Source organism: Orcinus orca, chromosome 17 (assembly GCF_937001465.1).
Source record: "Orcinus orca chromosome 17, mOrcOrc1.1, whole genome shotgun sequence".
NCBI lineage: Eukaryota > Metazoa > Chordata > Mammalia > Artiodactyla > Delphinidae > Orcinus > Orcinus orca.
In genome coordinates, this window is record NC_064575.1 from 68,741,663 (window position 1) to 68,769,374 (window position 27,712).

At 42.0% G+C, this 27,712-nt stretch overlaps 1 protein-coding gene across 4 annotated transcripts in view; it reads left to right on the forward strand.

The window, feature by feature from the left end:
- The window catches only part of DEPTOR (DEP domain containing MTOR interacting protein), a 146,433-nt gene that overhangs the window by 16,284 nt on the left and 102,437 nt on the right, over positions 1-27,712 (forward strand). For all 4 annotated transcript variants that reach the window (XM_004265357.2, XM_033419898.2, XM_033419896.2 and 1 more), the window contains exons 2-3: positions 19,824-20,002; positions 21,025-21,148. In XM_004265357.2, the coding sequence (XP_004265405.1) occupies positions 19,824-20,002; positions 21,025-21,148 (303 nt within the window). The remainder of the gene's footprint in view (positions 1-19,823; positions 20,003-21,024; positions 21,149-27,712) is intronic.

The window sequence follows — 27,712 nt, forward strand, 5'->3', positions numbered from 1 at the left end:
GACTTTAAACTTTACCTTATTTTATAAATGAGGGTATTTACTTCAATGGTCAAACTAGGTTATGTCTTTTAACCTCTGGCCTTGTTTTTAATACCTTAACACCAGGCTTCCTTCTGCCAAGATAGATGGATAAATCATCCCTTGGCAGTAGGTTCTAAGTTTTATAGCTATGTAATTTGTTGCGATATTCACTGGATTGGTGTTATTCTGATTTTCTTTTAGCCTTCTCAGTAAATAATAATAATTATAATAAACTATTTATTTATAATAAACTTGGCACACTTACTGTATGCCAAGTAGCGTGATAAGTATTTTATATGAATTATACCATTTAATCCTTGAGTGGGTATCATTAGTCCCATTTTAGAGATGGGCACACAAAGTCTTAGAGAAATTAAGAAACTTGTCCAGGGTCACAAGGCCAGCAAATAGAAGAGCTGGGCTTTGCAGCTTCACAGTGTCCTGCACAAGTCATGCTCTTAGCGCGTACACGTTGAGGATACAGCTGCGCTCAGCTCTAAGCCATTGGAGCCTGGAGGTCAGAAGCAAAGAACTCCCCAACTACTATGGACATGGAGCCTGGACTTTTAAAATTTGTCTTGTCTCTGAATATTTATTCTGTGTTGGGCAAAAATTAAACTTACATATATAATAATACTTATGTCTACATACATGAAAAAGATGAATAGCACCATTAGTATATTTAAAAACTTATTAAGAGTTATTTAAAAGCTACAAAAACTTGGGTTCGCTGTGTGACTAATTGGCTATTTACACTGCTATGTATGGCTGATTACCAGGAAGCATACTGATGCGCGTGTATACATGCAGTGTGTCAGATTAACTTGTGTTTCACTTGAAGATAATAGTAAATACTCTTCACCTATGGATTAACTGAATTAGAAGTTCTGGAATGTGAGTCCAGTGGGCCATATTTTAGGTTCTAGAAGGAAACTTATTTATTGCCGCTTCTCAGCAACATGAAAGATGCATATCCTCGGACTTACGTTTTGCATGTGAGGAATAGATTAGTCAGTAGAATCTCATGCAAGAAACATTAAAAAATGTTCCAGATATTATTTTGGAGCTTTTCAAGGTATTGCTCAGCTTCTGTTTAGAGCTAGAATAAATTTTTAACTTAGTTAACTGTAGATCCGTGCAATAGACTCTAATATAGAGCTCCTGACTCATTGTTCTCAAAGAGAGGACATTGAAATAGCCAGATAAATAAGCACTGGGCATTTAGTTCAAGATCCTCTTGTTTCCTTTGTAAGAATGCGTAAGGCAATCATTTTATGATTATAATTGAATTTTTCACACCAAGCCTTTAGATTTGCAGGAAAATAGGTCCTGTAGTCTAGGTGTTGATTTTAGGATTAGAAGAATGCAGAACTCTCAGGGTTGGGGAATTTTGGATTCAAAACAATAAGTATAAAAATTTTCTAAGATATCAGGATATTTGGGCATAATGCTAGAATTTTCAAGTATCCTGAGAGAAAAAAGTAAAGACTTTACTTAATTAGCCACATAGAATCTTAAACCGTTTGTTTTCTAATTATTTTTTCCCCAGCATGCATGCCTGATACCTGTTGCACTGATACAGAAGATGACATTAATAATGTATACTTAACTATAGACTAATGTTCTCTGTGCAATGTTGCCAAAAGCCCATATTCCTTTTGGTGAAAACCATGTCAAGACTACATGTTGCCATTTTAACAAGATGTGAAATGCTGACTTTATTTTCTCCCATCTTTGTTTTTCCTTCACCCAAAACCCTCTGTCAGCCACTATAGATATCAAAATAGTGTTGTAGGTATAAGGTCACATTTATTCTTTAATTTTTCCTTTTCCTGTGATATAATGCTTTCTTCATTTTGTCCCACGTTGAGTAGCTGCTTGTGCGTGTGTATGTTTCCAGGCTTCTTCACATCACTAGACAAGAAATTACACTAGAAATTATGGTTATTACTTAGCTGGTTTGCACTTTAACCACTTACAACTCCTCTCACCCCTGTTAATTCTTACTCTTGGTCTCAGGACCTAATCTAGGAACTGAATAAAGAAGGAATTACCTGCTCTTTTCATTCATTTCCATATCTCCTGTTAGTGGGAATAGTTGTCTATCAGATGGGTAAGAAGGCATGCACACATTCATTTAGACACTCAACATGAGCTTATAGAAGTTAACGCTTTAAATCTATGCAGAAATCTGTATATATTTAAATTGTTAGTCAAGAATCTCAGTTCAACAAAGTATCTTCTTTCAGAGTACAAGTCAGCAATTGGAATGGCTTTTGCTTTGTAAAACCTTTAAAAAAAAAATCACAACTCTGTTATGAAACAACAGCAGTTTGTACTCCCTGAATCACTATATAGCTCAGAGAAATTTGCTATCCTATTTCAAGATCTTGCAGTCTCCATCTTCTAGAAGGTCTTAAGACCTTCCCTGGAGGTCCAGTGGTTAAGACTCCGTGCTTCCACTGCAGGGGGTGCGGGTTCGATCCCTGGTCAGGGAACGGAGATCCGGCATGCTGGGCGACACGGCCAAAAAAAAAGTCACCAGGAAATTTCTTGCCTATCTAATTAGAAATCCTTCTAGCAGCCCCCCGTGCTTCCTTAGTGAGAGTCTTAAGCATATTCTCAGAGGAACACAGTTCCTGCGGTTTCTAAGCTTGCTTCTTCAGCCTTCTCTCAAATTTGTAAGAGCCTCTATATCCTTTCAGTAAAATCCCTTTTTGCTTAAACTAGCCAGAATTAGTTTCGGTTTCTCATAACCATCACTGACACAGAAATTAGTACCAGGAATGAGACATATGAATACTACGTGACAAAAATCACAGATACTTATTACACTCGTATTTTTTTTAACCTTTTCTGTTTTCTTTCTTTTTGTGTGTGTGTACTAAAAGCAAAGAGTCAGGGGTATTTATGTAAAATATTGTCTGTTACAAAGTGTAAACAAAGACTAATTCTGCTTGGGATAGAATAATCATCTTACGATCCCTCACATGTGTATGAGCTTTACTTACATAAAAGTGTTTGACTTGTAACCACATTTGTTATATAGAGGGCTGAATGTTGTTCTATTTTTGTAACTCTCGTGGCATTTCCCCTGTTCTAGGAATAGGGTAGAATATAAATAAATGCTTGTTGATTGATCCTTTATGGAAAGTGAAATTGCTTTTGGTTTTCAAGTCATGAAATTTCATTCTTCTTTTTCCTCCTTAACAAATAGGGACACTGAGGTTTGAGGAATTGAACTTATCTACGCTTTAGAGTTGACGTTGGGCATAAGAAGCAGAGCGTCCATGGACAAGGACACTTAGGCAGTTCTATCGTGAGCCAGTTAACATTTTTTGGTCTTTTTATATTTTTAGTCTGTCACTTCAGTGTGCTGTTAAAATTGCTAAATATTTAGGTACAAACATAAAATCCCACTTTAGAGTCAGCTGATTATGCAATTGTGGGTAAGATGACACACAAACATATTAATATTTTTAGCTTTCACAGATACTATTAGAAAGATACGATAATTACAGCCTTGTGGATCCACAGAACCTATTAGTTGATGGCTCAGATACCTTCAGAAAAAATGGGTGGAGGCCATACTGTGAGCCTTTGGTCTGTAAATCACAGAACACTTGCTGGGTGAGATGAATATATTCAAAAATTCCATTATAACAATTCTATAACAGTTTTTCTTTATCTTTGTTTTGTGATGAGTATTTGTGATACCAGTTACAAACACCAACTCACGTTTAAACAGCATCTTTTATTTTCGAAAGAGATTTTATATGTATCATTCTATTGATTCTTAACATTCTGTTGATCCTTAGCCTGTGAGCTAAGAGGAATCAGTGATTCTTTTTTTTATTTAATTGAAGTGTAGTTGATTTACAATGTTGTGTTAGTTTCAGGTGTGTAGGAACAGTGATTCAGATACACACACACACACACACACACATACACACACACACATATGCATATCTATATTCCTTTTCAGATTCTTTTCCCTTACAGCTTGTTATAAACTATTGAGTATAGTTCCCTGTGCTATACAGCAGGCCCTTGTTGGTTATCCTGAGTGATTATTCTGATTCCAAATTTAGAGGGGAAGTGCCTTCCTGAAGTTCTGTCATACTTGGGTACATGGAATAAAAATGTGCTAAGTGACAAAAATAAAAGCAGCTCAGAGAGATTAAGTGACTTGGCCAAGGACACACAGTTGCTAAGTGATGGGGGCAGAACTCAGATTTAAGATTTTTGATTCCAAATCCCACATTCAGCTTTGTAGTGCTGAGGCCCCAGCAAGGGCAACTGAAGTTGTGTTCCGTGGTAAGAGGTAAGGTAAAGAAATATGTTTGAAATCTTAGAATGCATATCTCTTAAATTGAACAGGGATTATTTTACAGCTAATAGTAAGTTCTGTGGTTCTGATGTGTGCGAATGGAATTTAAAAAAGTCAATTGGAGAGGGAGTCTTGAGGGCCATGCTGCTTTGGAGTTCACACTGAATCATCACATTTCAGGGTTTTTAGACATGAAAGAAGCTTTACGTGTTGGAGACAAGGAAAGTGAAGTTTACAAAAATGCATGCTCCGTGAAGGTAGAGTCAATATATATCTTGTTTACTTGTTACTTACAGTTCCCGATGGATACTAGATGTTCAATTAATGTTTGTTGACTGGGCAAGGTCCAGAAAACTAACGTAGTTGCTCTAAGTCACACCTTAGTGAAGGTCTTCCCAAAGGATCGATCATAACATGGTTGATTGACATACCATCTCCGTGTCATCAGCATAATCAAGTGGTTGAACTTTAGGCTGTTGGGACCTTAGTGATAATCTATCGAATCCAGCCTTTTAAATGACTCTTGCTTGGCCATCTGACTTGGTACCAGAGTAAGGATGGAACTGACCATCTTGGTTCCTCTCTACCCCTACTTTCATCATGTCAGCTCTGAAGTATTTATGAGGAATCAAGATAATCTCCTTCTCTGGAGACCAAGTGGCCCCAAGGCAGTTAGGTGGTTAGTGTATGTAGAGCTGAGGCAGAACATGAGCCTTGTGATGCAGTCCTGAGTTCCTTTCCTCTCAGTCGCACAGGCATCTCCGCCAGACTGTTCCGTCTGAACTCAGCATCTCTCTGCGTTTCTGATTTGTTCTTCCCAGCTTTAGCAGTACTTAGTCTCTGCCTTTAATTCAGGATTGAAACTGGCCAGCCCTCACTGGTAAATTTTAAATGCATCACTTTCTCATAGCCCATCTCTAAATTTTCTACTTCATTGGGGAGTCAGGGGTTGTAGTCTAATACCTTGAGTATGAACACACTTCCTCACCTCCACACAATTAAAAGGAAAAAAAAATGTTTTCTTGTGTTTGTTGTTCGTGTTTTTTTTTTTTGGCTGTGCAGCATGCGGGATCTCAGTTCCCCAATCAGGGATCGAACCCACGCCCCCTGCAGTGGAAGCACAGAGTCCTAACCACCAGACCGCCGGGGAAGTCCCAAAAAAGAAAAAAAAAAAAAAAAAAAAAAAGAATAAATTTCTCGTACGCACTGTGAGAGTCCCTTACGTGACAAGCACCAGGGCTAGCCTTTGAGCACAAAAGGTAAACCACAGGACCCCTGTCCTCAAGGAGCTCACGGACCAGAGATTCCAGCCAGTTAATGCCAGAGAGAGAAATGTGGACAATTACAATGCAGCATGATAATTTCTGTGGTAGAGGGATGTCCAAGGTACAACGGGAGCCGTGGATAGAATGGCTCGGCCTCTGAAGGCCTTCCCGAGCAGGTGACAGCTGAGCTGGGTTTTGCAGGAGTTTACTCAGGAAGGAGAACAGTAAGAGGAGGAGGTGCTTTTTAGACAGTGAAAATAGCAAGAAGAAAGACTTGAATATGTGAAATGTCATAGCATGTTCAGGAAAGTCCACATAGTCCTGCAGTCCATTGGTTTTCAAATGTCTTGCTTGCCCATCCATGTCTGTGCAAACATTTTGAGCATAGATTCCCCCAGTATAAGCATATTACCTGTTATACACAGGTGCTACTGTACTGACACATTATGTGTATCCTAAGCACACCCACAAAATAGAAAGTTAAAAGATCCCTTTAGGGACTTCCCTGGAGATCCAGTGGTTAGGACTCCGTGCTTCCACTGCCGAGGGCGTGAATGAAGATCCAGCATGCCACCCGGCGCGGCCAAAACAAACAAACAAAAATCCCTTGAAAGGCGAGATAAAAGAAATATAGACATTCTGATATTTTCTAGCCACACCCCAAAGGATGGTCTTAGGTTCCTCCTTTGTAAGCCACTGTCTAGACCCTCAGCTCCATGAGGGAGGCCAGGTCTGTCAGATTCACTGCAGTTTCTCCCATGTCTAGCACTGTTTCTTGCATTACTAGGCATCCAGCAAGTATTTGTTGGATTGAGTTGATTTTTCAGTATTGCTGGAGGGGAAGCCTAAAGTGATGAGCTGATAGGACAAGTGCTCCCCAGCTTTACTGAAGGAAGACCTTTGTGGATTTTCCCGAGACCCGAAGCAGAACACCAGAGCTTTGAGTTCAAGCTCTGACTCCCACTGTTTATGTTAGGGAGGGCAAGACCCTCACAGAATTTCTCTGTGTCTCCTGAGGGCATTTGCGCTGTTCAGCAGGGGGCAATAATGTTCCCGCATATCACGTGGCGCTTATGGGAGTGACTAATAAAAGTGATATTGTGAAGCACTTGGCACTGATGAAAGACCTATCAAAATGGTAAATAGCCCTTGTATAAGCAGGCAGAGAAAATGAGGGCCATTCTTCCTCCCACCATGGCTCTTATGGATGATGATAGCAACATCAAAAGCATACTTTTCTGTTTGACTTGTGAGAATAAGGGTCTATGATGTTCTAGCCACAGAACTGTCTTTTTCACATGGCAACAAACAAAACAGAAGGTCTGTCACAGGCCTTGCAATTGTTAGATGAATATAAACAAGACTTAAGGCAGTGTATGTGAACCTTTTAAAAAGCGCAATTAACATTTTGTTATAGATTAGTTAAGATTACAGGGTGGGGGAGGGATAAATTAGGAGTTTGGGATTAGCAGATACAAACTACTGTATATAAAATAGATGAACAACAAGGTCCTGCTGTATAGCACAGGCAACTATATTTAATATCTGTAATAAACCGTAATGGAAAAGAATATGAAAAAGAATAGGTATATATATGTATAACTGAATCACTTCATTGTACACCAGAAACTAACACAACATTGTAAATCAACTATACTTCAATTAAAAAAAAAGATTATATACTTGTAGGTATATATAGAATATAGATTTCATCTGCATGTTTCAGAGAAACCTAGATATACCCTTTCTTATCTTTTCCTCCCAGAGAAATTTCTTATGCACATGCCTGCTGATAATGTTTTATCTTTAGTTAATCAGCCTACAAATATTTATCAAGAGCCTGTGGGGCAGCTTTTGTTTGTACTGGAAAAGATATCCAGAAATAAACAGCATGGTTCCTGCCCCCAAGAAGATGACTTTTTAGGTAGAGAAATAGAATAGGAATCCATGCATAAATGGAGGGTAATTGAACAAAATATTGTGAAGAACCCTGGAGAATTAAAGCAACAGTTTTAAAAAGGAGAACTCCCTGTGACCTAGAAAAGAAGGAGATGGCTTCATGGGACGTGAGGAAAGATGAGTAGGTTTTATAGAAGTGGAAGGGAAGAAGACGGAATTCCTGGCACTGGGAATGCCATGGGCAAAGACACAGAAATGGGAGCTCTTCGTCCAAGGTGCCTAAGAATATTGCCTGGGTGGCTGGAGCATGTGGGGAATCATTCCTAGCAATCAGATGTTGGGGAAGAGGAACTAGTTTGGCAGGGAATGATGATGAGAGAGAATGTGTGTGTTTATGGGTAGAGGTGTGGAGGGAGGGAGGAAAGAAAAGTAGGAGCATTGAAATGATTGCAGATTTGTGTCCACCATGTTTTGTGTATGTTGAGTTTGGCGGGGGTCTGGATTTTATTTTTTCACTACATGTTTTTAACGCAGGATGTTCCCCTTTCTTTTCATTCTAAGGTCACCTCCTGACCTTCAGCTCATGTATTCAGGAAATGCAGAATACACATAATATTAAGTAAAAGTTCAATGGATCTACTACAAGATAAGACTCAAATGTAGTAATATATTACAAAAACAAGCAGAATTTATTCTCAGCTGTGATAGCCACACTGCAAGCACATGTAAAGAAGTAATTGTAGGAACTTCCCTGGTGGCGCAGTGGTTGAGAGTCTGCCTGCCGATGCAGCGGACACGGGTTCGTGCCCCGGTCCGGGAGGATCCCACATGCCATGGAGCGGCTGGGTCCGTGAGCCATGGCCGCTGAACCTGCGCGTCCGGAGCCTGTGCTCCGCAACGGGAGAGGCCACAACAGTGAGAGGCCCGCGTAACCCAAAAAAAAAAAAAAAAAAGAAGAAGTAATTGTACATCCAATGTGATGCCTGGACTTCAGTCATTAGTGCAGATTCATTGTGGGAAGTTTCACTGGTTGAGTTTGGTTTGGGTAGGAGCTTCTCCTTTCTTTGTGTTAAATGTTCAGAGATTTAGAGAACTAGATAGTGTGGTCATTGCAGCAAATAAAAAAATAAAGAAAAACAGTAGAAAGACTAGAGGAAGAAAGATTCTTTTTTGTGGAAAATAGTTTATTGAATCAAATAGCAATCCAATCAAATCATATATTTGTCCCTTCATTATGTATTCAGTGGGAAAGTTACAAGTCTGATAAATGGAGACTGATTTGCAGGACATTGTAAGGTTTCTCAAGGAAAAAACCAGATAGTTTAACTTATCAGACGCTCACAGGACAGATGTCATTATGATGTAAATCAGAGTCCCTGCGGAACAGACCCTACACTTAAACAGATGTGAGGGCCTCCTTTAAAAACCACCAATTCACAGAACACGAGTATCATTTGCTTCTTGGTACCTAGAGTGAGAGTTTATGTTGGCTTTGCTTCCTAGCACACGATAAGACAAGTACTGGGATGGAAAGGTATTGGAAACAAATGCAGTAGATGGTGACTTTAAATTAGGAAAGGCCTTTCCAAGCCCCTCTAGAATCTTCGTGATTTCCAAACAGTCTACTTTTGGTAGCTTTGCTACCGTGCCTCGGGTAGTCTAATTAATAGTGTGACTTTTTCGTTGTGGAAATGCCACTGCAGTTCAAATGACAGCTGTCAGGAGAATGTGGCTGAGAGCCGACTAGATCTTTAGGTATCTAGCTATCTTTAGAAGGTACTGTCTTCGGTTTAATGAGTGCTGTAGTTCATAAGTAGCCACAGGTGTTTGGAACCATGTTAATATTTGAGCTTACCCTAGGGTTTGGTAAGTTTTCAGATTCCTTATATAATCGTCAATGGGGTTTAATAGCTGCCTATCCACCATAGCAAACTAGAGAGTTGTAGAGAAGATGGAGTCTTTGGGGTGCTTATAACGTCATGGAGGACCCTTGAAAAGCATAAATATGCAAATAACACTGCAGATACAACCACTAACATAGCCAGCTACAGCCATGCAGAACTATTCTTATTAATGAATGAGATTGGATCTATCCTTACAAGCGTGGAGTCTTGGTAGATGAGATATCTTAAGTTCTAGATTCAATATGTGGCTTCTCCACTTGTAAACTATTAGTGGCCAATTCCGACCATCAGAGTAAACCTTCTGCTCATCTGTAGATAGGGGTTAATCACCTCTCTCCTAACTACCTCACATGGCTGTTTGCAAAATCAAATGAGGTGAAGAGTATGGAAGTCATTTATAAGCCATAATGTGCTCATAAGCACATGGCTTTATTAGTATGTAGAACCCCATGGCGACTCAGACTCAGAGAAAACTGCATATGCTAGAATTACCACCCAGAGCTTTTCTCTCACAGGCAGCGTAGTTCCTTCTTGGCTGTTGTTGATGGTTTTTGCTTCTGCTTTGGCCGCTCTTCTCTCTGATCCTCAAACAGTTTGAGGAACCTGGAACCCAGATAAGTGTGGGTCTAGGTACATAAGGTTATATGTACTAAAGCCTCATTAAATACAAAGAAACAGACACCAGGTGTATTCGGCGACCACAGCGGTACACAAGTAGCCTGAAAATTTAACTGTAAGTGTATCGAGTACCTGCAAGGGTCACTATGTTAAGAAAGGGAAAATGTAAACCTATTGAATAAGCCAATACCTAGATTTCCAGGAACTTTTCTCACTAGCTGTGTCTGACTGTTGAGTCTGTGAAGATTTTCCTGAAGGTGATATCAGGAATAGCATTTTATTATGTAGCCCTGATAAACCTCTTCTGCTTTCTTCATAGTCGTAAGTGAAATACAGATTTTCAGGCTTTTTGAGTTTCTCCCACGGTTTCCTTTTACTTGCATTCTGTTAGTCATGAAAAAGAAAATCATAATAACAAGTGTATTAGGGGTCCCCACGGAGTGCAAAAGGTGACCTAAAGATTTGGATGGAAGTGTATTGAGTATTTGTAAGGGACAGTTAACCTCCCAAGATGCTTATTTTTGAGTGGTTGGATGTTTCTCAACAGCCCTGCATGACCTTTTTTTTGTCATGAAAGTCCATGACCTTTTTTTGTCCCCTAGTATTTGTGTGTGTGTGTTTGCATCACGGCACCTGTGACTCTCAGTATTCCCTTTTTTTACGTCTGTGCTTTGTCACCTTTTCCCCACAGCAGAGCTGCCTCTGGCCCTTGACGTCACAGAACTTGAGTGAACGCAGGACCTTCAGATTTGCCTCCTTGTCCTTGGGGCTGCCAGGCACTGTGGCCGTCTCCCCACTTTCCTCCTCTCTGGGGGTCTAGCTCCTCCGCCAGGCTGCCCGTGGACTCCTGGAGGGCCCCAGCCACTGGCCTGAGCTGTACCTGCCCAGACCCACCTGGATCCTGACAGTAGACAGACCCTGAGCTAAAGCCAGACCCCTGCTGTATACTCATTCTGTGGAGAATGGCGTGGGCTCTTCCTGAAGGAAGAATTACTTAACATTTGTTTCCCCGGGGGAACCAAACACCCACAGATGGTCCAAGTACTCCTTCATATTAATGGAAAGGCAATGGAGAAACACTTTGAAGTACTGCCCAGTAAGAGCAACCAGAGTAGGTCTACAGCCACCAAAGGGCCCAAGACTAGAGACTCAGTTTTATATTCTGTTGTGTGGTCAAATTTCTCTCTGTCCAGCTGAAAACAAAGATGAAAGCCCAGACTCTTGTACTGAGTATCATTTACCATTAGCCTTGTCCTAGACACTTTGGGAAATACGAAAGAAGGAGATAGTTCTTTCCTCATACAATTTGTACTATAGTTGGAGAGAATTAATGCAAATAAGAGTAAAGTAATACAAAATAATACATGGGTAAACATGGGCATTTGTAGAAAATATATCATAGGGGGTCAGGAAACCACATCATATCTGGTTGGTTGTGAGAAGACATTATGGAAGAAGGTTGAGTTAAGCTAGACTTTAACAGATGGATAGGAAAAGAGGGGGAGCATATACTGAAAAGGGAAGAGCATAAGTCTAGGGACAGAGGCAGAAAAGAAGGTGATGCATTTGCTAAAACAGAGGAAATAGAGGAAAAGGAAAACAATGTTGGATAGATTCAGTTTTAACTGAATTTGGAGTATTATGGAGACTTTGGTGTGTGTGTGTGTGTCCTGTACACAGAGGACACGGCATTTTCATTTTGAAGAAACAACACCTGTTTCAGTTATAGAAACTAGTCCACTCTGAGCAGTTGTTTAAGCTATGCCTGGTATGCAGTTGGAGCTCAATAAATGCATATTGGTTGAGAAATCTTTCACAAGCCCCTTAGCTGAAAGCAGCCTCCACTATAGCCACGGATGTCCCCGATAACACTTTTGAGGCCTCTTGGAATAATTTTAACCCCGAAGAGACCTTTTCTATTCCCTGTGATAGACCCGCACACCCAAAGCCTGTAGCACTTGGGCAGCTTCAGCATCTGTCCTGTGAGCTGAAAATAGATGATGGTAACCCTAGACGGTGTTTGGACAGCATGCTTAGCACAGGATCTGCTCTGATATGTTCATCCTTGCTTGCAAGCCCGAAGGAAATGAAATTTGCTGTTTCGTGCTCCCTGGCCTGTGGTTTGTGGCTGATCTTTTCTGTACAAAATGTGCCCCAAATGGCCTGTTCTATTTTTATCTCATAAGTGAGGATTTACCCTGGAGGCTCTTCAGAATGTCCATAAAAAACAGAGAAGTTAGAGCTGAAAGAGAGTTTAGATAAATGTGGTTGGCTTCCTCATATTCCAGATTAGGAAATTGAGGTCCTAAGTCGTAAGGGCCCTCCTCCAGGTCACGTTTCCTAGACAGAGACCGCGCTATTGTTCAGGTGGCCTGACTTCTCCCAGAGACAGCACAGCACCTGGCTTCTGTGGGTCCACCTGCGCTGGGATGAGGGTGAAGTCCACTTTCTGAACCCAACTTCTGCGTTGGGCATCCTTCCCCACCAGCGGGACCAGCTGTTTCCTCTTCTACCCTCGAAATCGTGCACCTTCCTGTTTTAAAACTCCCTTCCAATCAAAATGGGAACAGAGTCAATACTGTCATTTATACTTGCTGCTTAGCTGATTACATTTCATGTGAGTGAGCTTGTTCACTTGTTCCTCGGCCAAAGACCTGTCTTGAAAAAAAAAAAAGACTTTTGGGCTTCCCTGGTGGCGCAGTGGTTGAGATTCCGCCTGCCAATGCAGGGGACACAGGTTCATGCCCCGGTCCGGAAAGATTCCCACATGCTGTGGAGCGGCTGGGCCCGTGAGCCATGGCTGCTGGGCCTGCATGTCCGGAGCCTGTGCTCTGCAATGGGAGAGGCCACAGCCGTGAGAGGCCCGTGTACCGCAAAAAAAAAAAAAACACAACTACTTGAAATGTCTATTACGATCCTTTCACATAAAAGTATACATATATAACCATACATATGGACATAATAGATTTTTGCAAGAATACATAATCAACTATTCATACTGGGTTCCTTTGAAAAGTGGGGGTCAAGGAAAATTTCAAACCTATCCCAAAGTAATAAATACAATAGTGCAGCAACCTCCCATGCACCCATCTCCTAGCTTCAACAAGTATCAGTTCATCACCAGTTACCCAGCTTTGGATTATACTTATTTGAAGTTTTTTAATCTACCAGGAGCATGCATTAGTTTGATAATTTGAAATTTTAATTATAAAATAAATCCAAACGTGAAAAGGAAATGCAGTGTGTTAGGTTTCATTTGTTCCTGTCTTTTTTCTCATCCTTTTAGATTCGGGGCCTTTCAAGGGTAGGTGATTTAGAGTGATTTTCTGTAAGTTCTCCGATCCCCAGGGACAGATATTGGCTGTTGCAGAACATCTGGAAGGGACAATAGCTTTGGTTTAAGTACATCTATGTCAGTGCTGTTGCCCAAATCACAAGGCCCACACTGTCAGCCCCACTGTTCAGCATGCTGTGTTTTTTAATTAAACTGTGTACTTCAGCTGAGATTTATGACGCTGTTTTTAAATGAGAATGTGTGGTTTCTGTCCCCCTTTTGTTTCTTGAGTCCTGCAACCTGCTGCAGTTTTCTACCAGCTCTTTTTTTGAAGAACAATTTCTGCATTTCTTTTCCTACGGACAGTAATTTCTTAAGGATTATTAACACCCTGCACTCAGTAGTGTTTGTTCTCCTAGGGCTGGAAGAGGAAATTGTCGGATGCAGTTTCAGCAGCTGGTTCGCTGGCCACGAATAGAATATTACAGAATCACCTTGACTCTAAAGCCTGTGAACCAGCTGTCTGAAATGAATGATGGGAAGGTGGTTTTTGTACTTAAATTCCTTAGCCAGTGGTGTCGAAAATGTAGCTAAAACAGAGATGATTATTTTTCCCAGGGGTTCAATGTGGATCGATTTGCACTATGTTATTCAGAAGAGTCTTCTGCCGTATGCACCTCAAGGCTGAGGACGTGATATATGCACTAACTGATTTTTCACATCAATGAGGATCTATCCCCTACTATGTGCTAGGCACTAGAATTGCAAAATCAGATAAGCACCTCTCCCTTAGCATCCTTCGCGTCGTCTAGTTGTAATACAGTGGGATGAATTCTTTACTAGTGTCTGTAAAATAGCCACTAGTATTTTAGAGAACAGAGGAGTGAAGGTTGTTTTCTGCCTTTAGAAGTCTGAGAAAATGTTCACGAGCAGGTGCCTTTTAAGCTGAAGAACAAGTAGAATTTGTTTTTAATTATTGCAGGCAGGAGGAGGGAGCATTCTAAACAGAGGGGTCTCTGTCTTGAGCAGGGGCATGAAGGGTGATGGAGAAGAATCCAGGACATCCAGACTATAAGACAGGCACGCTTGTGATTGGAGGTGAGAGAGGGAGAGGAAGCTTGGGAGGCGGCCTGGGGTCAAGGTGAAGGCCTCCCTAGAGCCTGGGTAGGTGAAGTTATTTTGGATCCAGGTAGTCAAGGCTTTTACAGCCACATGAAAGGATTGGTCCTGTTCTGATGATTATTAGAGTGTATGTAGCTTGGAAGAAGAACTGGAAAACTCTGATGAACCAAGGCGCTCCAGGGTCAGGTGTCTCTTGCTGTCTCTCATTTGTGGCTTCAGGGCTCTTTCTCCTGCCCTCTGGCTTCCTGGAGCTGGCCTGCCTCACCCCCGCTCCTTCCTGGTTGCCCAGTTTCCTCAGTGTCTTGTAATACTGAGGTTTTTTAACCTGTGTTCTAAAAACTCCATGTGGATGGTCTGGGGGATGTGGAGGGTATACATGGGAGAACGAAATGGGAAAACCAGGAAACATCCTGGACCTGGGAGCCCTACCCACTTTTAGCCAGGGCACTCCACATTGCTCTGTTTTCTACATTGACTCCTAGGTAAGTTCCACTTGAAGAAAGTGTCCCAGCACAAATAGGGTTTGAACACTTCAGCTCTAGTTTCAGTCTTGGATGGAGCCATTCTGCTTGGCTTAGCTAATTACTGTCACTTGAATCGGGTAGAATCTTGTGGCCTTGGTGCCCTCATTGAACTGCTGGTGGGCGTGTGCAGGGGCCTCTGTAAGTCAAGGGCTCTTCCAGGCAGGCGCCGCCCTGTGCAAAGAAAACAGGCATGGGGTGTTTGAACCCTGCCTGGTGTGGGTAAGGTGTGGAAGGCTGTTTTGCATCGAAGGGGCTGTTGAGCATAGCAGACAAGGTGACGGACTGACGTGTCCAGGCAACACACCATGTTTAAAAGCATGGCTTTCAGCCCCGGTTCAGTATCTTACAGAGTCTTTCTAGAGAATGCTATTCTATGAGAGGCTCAACTACGCAAAATTTCTGTTTTTCCACAAGACTTTGAAATATTGCCTGTCCTTCTTGGTGATCTCCATGCATATTAGTGTATTAGTGTAGTGGAAATTTGTAAGCAGTAACTTGAGTTCAAATAAACGGAAATGCTTTTTTTTTTTTTAAAAAAACACATATACATAGGAATTCCCTGGTGGTCCAGTGGTTAGGACTCCACGCTTTCACTGCTGAGTCCCTGGTCGGGAAACTAAGACCCCACAGGCCACACAGCACAGCCAAAACAAACCAACAGACCAACAGACCACATTTCCATCCACACAACAGGGATTAAAACTTTGGAAATTGATTGCCCTAGAAGTGAAAGCATATAACTAGTTATTTTACAAAAGATGAATTCCATGATATTAGATGTTTACTAAGTTGTGGGGTGGCAACTCCCACTTTTTTAGTGAGAAGCCTCCCTACCTTTTAGAAAGGGGTGTCATTTCTCTTAGTGCCCCTGTATATTCATTTGTTCACCAAATATTTATTAAGTACCCACAGTGCTAGGCAAAACACTTGGTTATTTAGAGTATGAAAATTCTTACCTCTTTATTGGGATAGCTTTTCTGGAATATATCATTTTTAATGCTCATTTTTAGAATTCTGTGTCTCTGACTATCAAAGAAAAACAGATGGTAGCACAGTTATTGAACATTTTTAACCCCTGGTAACATGTCTAAAAAGATCAAGTTCTATGCAGTCTCCCAGATTCAAAGTTCTTTCCCCTCCATCATATTTCTGCTCAGTTTTCTAAACATGGAAATATACCAGGTCCTTGTGGGGCTGCAGGGGTAGTGACCGGTGCTGCTTCTTACTGTGCAGGGTGGGAATCAGAGGGAATCAAGTATGCTTAAGAATTAGCACCAAGCTCAAGGTTGACAGGATAGTAACTGAAAGGTTCTATTCTGTAGTAATTAAAGTTAAACATTACCTAATACATTTTTTTTTTAAGTTGGAAAATTTACAGGAGCTGAAACTTGTCTCTCGGCTCATAACATATTCCTCCTCCACCAAATTATACGGTAGCTTATTCCACATTTCAATTTCTAAATAAATTGGTCTTCATTATTCTTAGATTCCTGACAGACATCCCATCTAAAAATTAATGTTTTGCATTCTGCCACTTTGAGCATGTTAAACAAATTACTCAGTGTCTTTGTCACTGAATTAATTAGAGGGATTCATGTGATGACTTTAGCACACCGATGTGAATGTGTATTTTTTCTTTTTTATTAGGGCTCATTTATTTTTTTATTAATAATTACAACTCTACTTTGGTATCATCTGTGGCTGTAATATTACCAGCCTCGGGGAATTGTCATGGGGGTTAATGCCAATAAAGCAGTCAAGGGCTTCCCTGGTGGCGCAGTGGTTGAGAGTCCGCCTGCCGATGCAAGGGACACGGGTTCGTGCCCCGGTCCGGGAAGATCCCACATTGCGCGGAGCGGCTGGACCTATGAGCCATGGCCGCTGAGCCTGCGCGTCCGGAGCCTGTGCTCCGCGGCGGGAGAGGCCACAGCAGTGAGAGGCCCGCGTACCACAAAAAAATAAATAAATAAAGCAGTCAAAACTGTTCCTGGCACATAGCAAGGGCTCAAATGCTATCTTTATTCTTATTAATGAGCTTTGTGACTGTGACGAGGTAAGCAGGGTAGCTGCCGTTATCCTCATTTTACTGATGCAGATGCTGGTGCTCAGAAGTTTGGTCATCTGGAATTACTGGCAGTGCCAAGATGAGAGCCAAGCCCTGTGTTCCTGACTGTTCTCATAAGTGACCTTTTAGGGTTTAGTATTTCAACGTGTGAATTTGTGCAAACATTCAGGCTATAGCAGTTAAGTCAGCTCATGTGAAAACGCTTAGTACAATACTGAGCATACAGCAACAACTCCATTAAAATGGTTCTTTCCTTTCTATGCAGTTGATATCTGTAAGGACTCTTATCTCTCTTGTCCTCTCCCTTCCCCCAGCTGGGCCCTTCATCCCCAGACCACTCAGGAGCCTCTTTGGCAATTGGTGGTTGTCTTAGCTCAGGCTCCCATAACCGAGTATCACTGACTGAGTGGCTTAAACAACAGAAATTTACTTTGTCACAGTTCTGGAGGCTAAAAATCTGAGATCAAGGTGTTGGCAGGAGGTTTTTCTGAGGCCTCTCTCCTTGCTTTGTAGCCGGCTCTTTCCTCCTGTCTTCACATGATCTTCCCTCCGCATGTCTGTGTCCTAATCTCCACTTCTTTTTTTTTAAGATGTTCATTGTTTTTATCTTTTTTAAAAGAATTTATTTATTTTATTTATTTTATTTTTGGCTGCGTTGGGTCTTCATTGCTGCACACAGGCTTTCTCTAGTTGTGGCGAGCGGGCTTCTCATTGTGGTGGCTTCTCTTGTTGCGGAGCACGGGCTCTAGGTGCACAGGCTTCAGTAGTTGTGGTGTGCGGGCTCAGTAGCTGTGGTGCACGGGCTTAGTTGCTCCGCGGCATGTGGGATCTTCCCGGACCAGGGCTTGAACCCATGTCCCCTGTATTGGCAGGCGGATTCTCAACCACTGCGCCACCAGGGAAGCCCAATCTCCCTTTCTTATAAGGACACTACTCCTATTGGATGAGGGCCTACCCTAATGACCTCATTTTAATGTAATTACCTTTTAAAAGACCCTATCTCCAATACAGTCACATTCTGAAGTACCAGGGATTAGGGCCTCAACATATTAATTTCAGAGGAACCCACTTCAGCCTATAACAGTGGTCTAGAAAGGAAGAGCATCTAGGCCTCAGAGTTCCAGCCCAGCATGCTCCCAACTCATAATCACAACCCTTGGGCTATCAAAACCCATTAAATTCCATTCAGTGCACTCTGTTCAAAAAACAGGCAGGGGGCTTCCCTGGTGGCACAGTGGTTGAGAGTCCGCCTCCCGATGCAGGGGACGCGGGTTCGTGCCCTGGTCCGGGAAGATCCCACATGCCGCGGAGCGGCTGGGCCCTTGAGCCGTGGCCCCTGGGCCTGCGCATCCGGAGCCTGTGCTCCACAACTGGGAGAGGCCACAACAGTGAGAGGCCTGCGTACTACAAACAAGACAAAACAAAACAAAACAAAAACAGGCAGGAATAGGACCTAGTTCCTTCCTTAGGAAATGGAAGAAAGGTGGATGGGACCTGTTATGTGTCAGGTACTGTACTGTGTTGCTGGTACTTAACAGACATTATGCCCCAAATCTCAACATCGCCAAGGACAGGGTAGGCATAGTTGCCTCCATTTTACAGAGGAAAAAAGAGGCATTAAGTCACTTGCCCAGGTCACATGGTTACTGTGTGATTTACTCAGTCAATCCCATTTCTCAACAACACTGAGATGACGAGGTAAGAAGCATAGGAGTCATGTGGGTTGAATAGGAAGAAAACTTACCTCCCGTTTCACCCAACTCAATCCTTCCCTTGAGAATTAAAAAGTAAACATAGGGCTGATAAAAGAAAGGAAGACAAATGGAAGAAACTTTTTTTAAGGCAGGTTTAAGACTCTTTTGGAAAAAAGTCACTGGGTTCTGAAGAGAGCCAGGGAAGATTCTGTGTCACTTACTTTTCTCCAGGATAATCCGGCAGCCTGTAAATAAGTTGTATTTGTCCAACAGCTTTTATCCATCTTTCCTGGATTCTTCAGTTATCCCTACCTAGCGAGAGGCAACATGATGTGGCAGTTGGAAAGCCCAGGCTCTAAAGTGAGACCATCGGGGTTCAAATCTCACTTTCACTCTTTGTTAGCTGTGGGACAAGTCACCTAATCTCTCTGAGGCCTCAGCTCTCTTTGCTGTTAAAAAAAAAAATGGAGATAGTAATAATGACTTCTGATGAGGTCGTTTTGAGCATTAGGTGATTTAATCTACGTAAAGAGCCTCACAAAAGGATTAGCTGTTGCCCCTAGGAAAACAAGGGCAGCAAGGGCAAGGATCTTGCCCATTTTCCGATGTATGTCTCTAATGCTTGCAAGTGCCTGATGGGCAGGTGGTAGACACTCATTCATATTTGTTATGTGACTGAATGAATTCAAATATGGCGGATCCTGAGCAATCTGTGATGAAGAGGAAGTACCTCGTTTCAGCAAGTTTCCAGAGTCTTGTTTGTTAGTTGGTTGAAACCATAAGCCCACTGGTGGAGAGAGAGAGAGAAGGGAGTGAGCCAGAGTAGGGGTGAGAAAGCTTTTCTCAGTGTCCTGAGTGACAGGAGAGGTCTAGGTTGTCCGTGGTTGGGTTTCCCTCCCCTTTACCTGTATCATCTCTAGGTCTGTGGGTGGAATCACTTCCTGGGGCCTCTGGGCTCTGACAGTATGGAAATCACCCACTGACATGAAGGTGTTTGGATGGCACTCTGATGCATCTCAGGCTTCCATTTTGTACTGTTCTCTGGGATTGGCTTAATGATAATGTGTTATCAGAATTCCTCAACTGATTGCCAAATTTTCTTTCCAGGCTCAGGCTGCATGAAGAGAAGGTTATTAAAGATAGGCGACATCATCTCAAAACCTACCCAAACTGTTTTGTTGCGAAAGAACTGATTGACTGGTTGATTGAACACAAAGAGGCTTCTGACAGAGAGACGGCGATTAAACTCATGCAGAAATTAGCAGACCGGGGCATTATTCATCACGGTGAGTGAGGTGGCGACAGTCAAGGTAACTCGAGACGAAACAAAGGACTATATCTTCTGTTTCAGATATGAACCCACCCATTTAAGAAACAGACATTTTACTTTGTCTCTTGTATATCTCTCTCCCTCTCCCTTCCTTCTTCCAAGACGCATTTGGCTTTATTTCCTTGGACTTCTTTATATTTTTTCCTTTCTGTAGATACGTCTCTTAGCAATGTAACATATCGTTTTTAAATGTTTTAAGTCATCATAGAGAGGCATGTTTATTCTTTTGCAACTTGATCAATTTGCTGTTTGTGGGATTCACTCATGTTGATAGTGTATCTTGTTTGCTCATTTTCGCTGCAGTGTATGCCATCACACCTTTATGCATTCTACTCACAGACATTTAAGTTGTTTCCAAGTTCTTGCTGTTACTCTCAGTGGTTCAGTGAACATTCATGAACGTGTCTCCTTGAAATCTCTAATCCTGGCCAAGACCTTAGCATGCTGTTATTGTCTTGGGCTGGAATGCCCTCCGTCTGCATTTCTGCTTGTTTTCTACTCATTCTTCAGGTGTCCACTTACATTCAAACTCTTCAGAGATGTGTACATTCCCCAAAGCTGGGGTACTGGGTGCTCCTTTGGGCTCCCACTGAATATCTCCTCAGCTCTTTCGTAGCCTGATCATGCCATGTTTTAATTGCATGTCGACATTTCTTTTAATCTCGCTAGATTTCATATTCTTTGAGGCTGATGCCTACCCCAATATCATGCTCAAGAAGAGTTTGTAGAAAGCATGATGAATTGAATTTTATGACTCTTTTAACAGATGATGATGATGATGATGATGATAGCTAATAAAACTGAGCACTTTTCTGTGCCAGGTACCGTGCTAAATAGTTTACTCTGTATTAAATCGTAGAGTAGTGTGCTTGAGAAAGTAGGTAATAAAACAAATCTTAATTAGCATCCTCCTTCATTTGAGTAATTAAATAAGAGGTTTTTTTTCTTATTCGCCTCTCTGTGTATATTGCCTTTCAGTGTGTGACGAGCATAAGGAATTCAAGGACGTCAAACTCTTCTATCGCTTTAGAAAGGACGATGGCACCTTCCCACTGGACAACGAAGTGAAGGCCTTCGTGAGAGGACAGAGGCTGTATGAGAAGTATGTTCTGTAATCTTGTAGTGAGAAGCAGGGCTATTTCAGTCTTTTATCATTTTGACTTCAGCCTGGCTCTTCCATGTGGAATGGTTACATAACTATTCCTTTTTTTTTTTTTTTGCGATACGCGGGCCTCTCACTGTTGCGGCCTCTCCCGTTGCGGAGCACAGGCTCCGGACGCGCAGGCTCAGCGGCCATGGCTCACGGGCCCAGCCGCTCCGCGGCATGTGGGATCTTCCTGGACCGGGGCATGAACCCGTGTCCCCTGCATCGGCAGGCGGACTCTCAAGCACTGCGCCACCAGGGAAGCCCGGCAGGCGGATTCTTAACCACTGTGCCACCAGGGAAGTCCTTGCATTCTAGTTGAAGAGGCGGACATTAAGAGGAATGTAGTTTAGTATGGGTGATTTTCAGTATAGAGGGAGAAATAGACTCACTGAGGGTGACGAGGTGTTTTAGATGGGGGGACAGGGAAGATGTCCCTGAAGAGGTGGCATTTGAATAAAGTGGGCCTTGTGTGTATCTGGTGGAACAGCATCCAAGGTAGAGGACACAGCAAGGGTAAAAGCTTCGGGTGGGAATGCTCTACGTAGTTTAGGACAGCAAGGAGACCAGTGTGTCCAGAGGGCCGGAAGTAAGGGGGAGAGTAGGAGATGAGTTGGGACCAAATCGTGAAGGGCCCTTACCGCCACGATATCGAAAATGTTATTTTAAGTGTGATGGGAGGCCATCAGACAGTAAGGAGTGGTAAAGTGGTGATCTGATGTACATTTTGCATATGCTGTTCCCTCTGTCTAGAAGACTGTTCCTGCCACGCTCAGCCCTTTCTCTAGCTCACTCTGACTCTTCCTGGCTTCGTGTTCAATCTCACCTTTTCTGAGAATCCTTCCGCGTCCCCTTAAGACTGAGTTAGGTGCTGCTACTCTGTGTTTACCCCATGAAAGAACTGTGTTAAACTTTCATGTCGTTTTGTTTACGGCATTAGACTAAGAAACTTAAGTGGGGGGACTGCTTTATCCTCCTTTGTATTTCTTATGGTTTCACATGTTCCCGGCCAATCGTAGATGGTAAATATTTGCTGAAAAGGATGACGAAACTTTCTGATCCCTGGACGAATTGATCAATATTGCTGTACTTTTTCTGTGTGCACTGGCTTTCTAGTCATTAATGTTCAGTGTCTCAATTCCAAGTAAATTTATATCTTCAAACTGCTTGTAAAATTAGCACTAGGAGAAGTAATTTCATAAGTACTGAACTTGAACGACCTAACTGCCACCTCACAAATCTTGGCCCCTACCTTTGGTTGCTAGAACATGCGTGGAACAAACTTTAGGGCCTTTGGAATTGATAGTTCAGTTTACCTGTTTGATCAATTTTGTTTGGTATATACACTTATCTATATTTTTAATGCATTTTCCTTGTTTCTCTGGCCATTTTTTCCATGAATCTCAGCATGTACTATTATTTCGTAAGTCTTGGATACTTAAAAAAAATAACATTAAGAAATGAATAGCTGATTTTGTTCATAGCTCATCTTTTCAAGGACTTTATTTTAGAACTGACTTTTTCCCCCTCTCTTATTTCAGCTGGAACCCTTGTTTAGGATATCTCTAATATTAGTGAAAGAAGGTCTTACGAAAGATATATTATTCCTTTAGTTGTTTTCCTTTTAAGATAATAACAATAGATAATATTTGTTGATTGCTAGCTATATATCAGACATCCTGACTGATCTATTTTATTTAATCATCATAACAACCCCTAGTTAGATGCTTTCATTGTTCCCATTTTATGGATGAGAAAAAAGTTGCAAGGAGAGGTTCAGTGTCTTACCCAAGGTCACCCCATTCGTTTTTAAAAAAAAAACCAAATAAATAAATAAATAAATAAACCAGCTGGGATTTGAACCTAGAGCCCAAACTTATTGTTACTAGGCTATTAATAAATCTCTTCTGTTGCCTTCAATGGAGATTAAATGAATGAAACCAGTGTTTACTTCAAAAATGTAACATGGAGTTTGTGAATATCTGGGTATGAGATTTGCTATAAAAATTTACTGAAAATATTCCAGGATTTTAAAGTAGACTTTGGAAAAGGGGAGTAAAATGATTCTCCTTCATGGTAAATCTATGTGGTGTTCTGTAAATATGATAAAAAAAACAACAGGGACCTTTTATTTGTACATTAAGCTTCTCAAAGCACTGCCATTAGATTATTTTATCTGAACCTCCTGAACAGAGTAATAATAGAGTAGTAAATAATAACAGTAATAATAATAGTGATAAGGTAGTAAATAATTATATAATATAGATGGGGCATTACATTATTGTCCCAGAAGGAGGGGAATCTGGGATCCAGAGCAGTTAAGTCACTTCTGCGTCCTGGTGCTACAGCTCGAGGGGGACAGGAGATGCCTGAACCCAGGGTGACAGGTGTGCAGGCCGTGCTTTCCCCAGCCTTCCATCCAGCCCTAAGGGCCTGGTTCTATTGTCAGTATTTCCTTTTTGCTCTCCTCTGGCTTGTTTGTTCTGTGTTATTTATAGGCCTTTGTGAAACTTGGTGGTTTCTGGCTGGGGTTTTGCTGAGATGTACTAATTTGGGGGCACCTTGGCTTTCTAACCCCTGGTGGTGTTTCTCAGTCTATTTTGTAGGACAAATCTGCGTCTCAGGACTAAAAGTCAGTGACTGTGTGTGTTGCCTTTTAGTGTCTACGTCACTTCCGTTACCTTAACTCAGAGGTACTCCAGCGAATGCTAGTTAAGGAGCAGAAGCTGACTTTTTCAAGTTGTCCCAATGCGAGGAACATTATAGGGGAGCTGGTGACATGAGGCGTCTCTCTCACAGTAAGTGGCAGAGGGTGTGGGTTTTGGAGTTGCACGGTCCTGGTCTTCAATCCCAGCCTCACAACTTGCTCACTCCGTGACCTTGAGTAGGCTTTGAACCTTTCTGACCTGTAGTCTTAAATGGAGATAAGTGGGGGACCCACTTGGAAAGGCTGTTGGAAGGATTAAATGAAATCCAGTCTGTACAGTACTTGGCATAGAGTTGAGAGCCCACGAAATCTGAGCTGCTGCTATTAGACTAGTAAATCATAAATAAATGACATTTGTTTTTCTTGTTTTATGATAGTATTTTAAGATACAGCCTTTATCAGGAGTTTCTCTCTCCAGCCACCAGCAGTCTGTTTCTTCTGCTTAGGAGTGTATACCTGGTTGAAGAATTAAAGTGCCTGTATGCCATTAGATCTCTTTGAGTTCCCACTGCTTCCTTTATATTCTCTATTTCATAGAACTGAAGAGAAATATTAGGGGAGAACTATATACAAAGGGGAAAAGCCCTTTTGTGTGTTTTATCTTATCACAGGTTTCTCTACCATATACCCCTGGGATCTTTTTCCTGTTCCCTCCCAGAGGCTGGCACAATAAATATTTGTTGAATAAACAAAGGATTCTACATGCTGTGATTGTTACAAGCTGCTGAGCTGGTACCATGAAAAAGCTAAAGAGAGCTTGCTTTTCATGGTAAGCGACAGGAGTCAGAGGTGTACCTTGTCTTGCCTTTTTAGAGTTTACAAAGCATCTTGTCCATTAACCTGCTTGATGCTCTGTACAGCTCTGAGTTACACCCAGTAGGCACAATTAATCCCATTGCAGAGATGGGGCACCTGAGCTAGAAAGAGGCTTAATGGCTGGTGTAACCTGAGAACATGGAGCTGGAGTTTAAAAAAAAAAAAAAAAAAAAAGCCTTCAAGTTTTTGTCTCTGTCTTATTGCATTTGAGGTATAGAAGTGCTTTCCAAACCGGGATCCTGAGTTCTGCAAATTGATTCAAGTTTTATGTTCAAAGTATATCTTAATTATTTTGCAAACTGTAATAAAAATACTTTCTAATATGTTATATACAGCTTTTCACAGTTTGCTTGTGCTTCCCAGTTAATTAGTGGTTTCACAGGAATCTTGGAGTAAATATTTCCTTCTTGGATGATTTGAAGGGCGTGCTAAAATTGTAGTGTAAATAGAATAAAAGTTGTTACCTTTTGCAACTATTTAGTCTGGGTGACAAGGCATGAGTTTTGATACTGTGTTAACTCACGTTGAGAACTGTCAAGAGTCTTGAGATTTTATCTTACTCGCAAGCTAACGGGTTTGCCTGCCACCATTTCATGGCAGCAGGTAGGAGACCCCTGGGTTGGGAGACAAAGAACAATTTGTTGCTCTCGGCAGTAGCGGTAGGCAGAGCGTCATCATTTTCTTGACAGGTCCTCCAAGGCTTAGCTCCCAAAGAACAGCACAATGAGGTGCAGATGACATCTGCCAGGGTTGGGTTACGGAAGAGGAACCCCAGGCTCGAGGAACCTTTTGAAATGGTCTTCAAGCAAACCTGCTTTCTGACCCAGAAGGAGAAATTATCTTTATCTTCCCGGTCTGTTCATTATGCAGACATTCTTGAAAAGATGGTGAGAGGAGATGAAGGGACGGTGGAGGAGGCCTGAAGATGCTGATGATATTGATGAAAGGAGCAACCACAGGACATTATTGATGCTTATTAGATACCATGCCCTTTACATGTGTTTTCTTATTCAAGCCTCATTCTACACCAATGAGATAAAAAATGTGATTCTCCCTTTGGCAAATAAGGAAATCGAGGCTAGAGTGGTAAATGAACTTGCCTACCTTCACATAGCCAGAAATCAGCGGTGGGGTGTTGGGGGAGCATTTCAAACCGTGGTCTCCAGCTCCAGAGCATGTGAGCCCACGTGTAACTCCTTTTCAACCTGCAGCTTCTAATTCACAAAGTTTCTACGGCTTCTATCCAAGGAGGCTGTAGCAGGAATGAATACCACTAAACAATATTAAACAATATGCAGCTTGTAGATTTTTAAATGGGCCTGAAAGGGACTTTGCACTCCCAGTGCAGGGGGCACGGGTTCGATCCCTGGTCAGGGAACCAAGATCCCGCATGCCGCATGGTGTGGCCAAAAAATAAATAAATGAACAAATAAATAAATGGACCTGAAAAAAGTGTTCATCTCCTGGTTTCTACTAAGTCCTTGAGTCTGGTTTTGGAAATCACATCATTCTTTACTGCTTCTTGGCAATGCCACGCTTTCCCTCCGTATAATAAATATATGGCGATAATATTAGAGCTTTGTTAACATACAGCACAGGCAGGAGGCCAGCTGTGCTTGTCAGAAGTCGTCAGCCCTAGATTGTCATGTACAGATTCTAGCTCTGGTTGATTATTCAGAAATGACTCGATTTAGAGGAAGACACATGTTGTTGCTTCAACAGTAGACGTGATTCCTCGACAGGGATTGGTTGCCGGTCATTTCTGCCAAGTTTTCCTGATCTTGTGTAATTGCAGGACGATGAACCAAGTCTGTAACATCGATTTTGCCGATCAATCTCTGTAGTTACTTTTCAACTTGGTAGAATGGAAAAGCCATTTAAGATTTCTGCGGGTGGAGAAGCGTGTGTCAGAGTTCTTCTCCTGCCACTTATCGAGACATTCAACCTGTCCGAGTCTTGTTTTCATCCATAAAATTGGAAGAACAGACATAGCTCACAAACTTGTCATGAAGACCAAATGAGATAAAGTTCAGCGGAGTCTCACCTCATACAGGACGTGTTGTGTTTCCAATATGTGAGGAAAAATGCACATCGTCCAAAGTATCCTCGTGTGACCCAGGTTGCATTAAAAAAAAACAAAAACGTGCCTTTATATGCAAGAATTAGATTCTGCATGGTCAGATGCCCAGCCTGTATGCAGGACATTTCTGTTTGTCCTCCAGATCATTCTCTACCCTTTTCCCACCTTTCGTGTGCCCCAGGAGGCTGACTTACATGGCCTGAGTCAACAGGCTCCATCGCCATTGGCTGGGTCAGTGGGAGGCACTAGCAGGAAGTAGGTAGAAGGGAGGAGAGTAAGGTCAGAGTACTTATTTCTCTGCTTGCTCCCTGCTCTTGAAGGCCACAGGTCCCATCAGGCAGCCCTCTTCTTAACATCTATCCCCTTTAGGCTCTGGAAACTGCCCTCTCTCCATAATCCTGAGGCCTGGAGTTGTTAATGATCACAGACCGCTAGTCTGGACCTTTGCCATCTCTTTTAGTTTCCCTTAACCCTGCCCATAGCTTTAGTAGTTCTTTTATGCTAGACTGCCTCTTATTAGCCCATTTGTACATTTTTGTAGTTTCCTGCTAGGGGACCCTGATTGACAGAGCCTGTGAGACCCACCTGGGATCTGAAATGAGTTGTCTCCTATCTCCGTGAATGGACAGGCATGAGGAATTGCCCACATTCTATCAATGGAAAAGTTACTTGCTCTTTCTGTTTTTTTCTGAGTGTGTACCATGCATGATGTGATGGTTGGAATTAGCACAGGGTACTCTCACTGTTTATGAGTATAGAGTATGGTTGGATTATAATGAATTTCTTTGGCTCCCTTTCTGACCCTCGTCAACCTGAGTTCTAGCCCGGCAACCACATTTCTCCAAGGTGATTGTGCTTGATGTTTCAGTCTCTCTAGCTTGACTAGAAGCTCTTTGAGGTTATGGACCTTGAGGTCGCA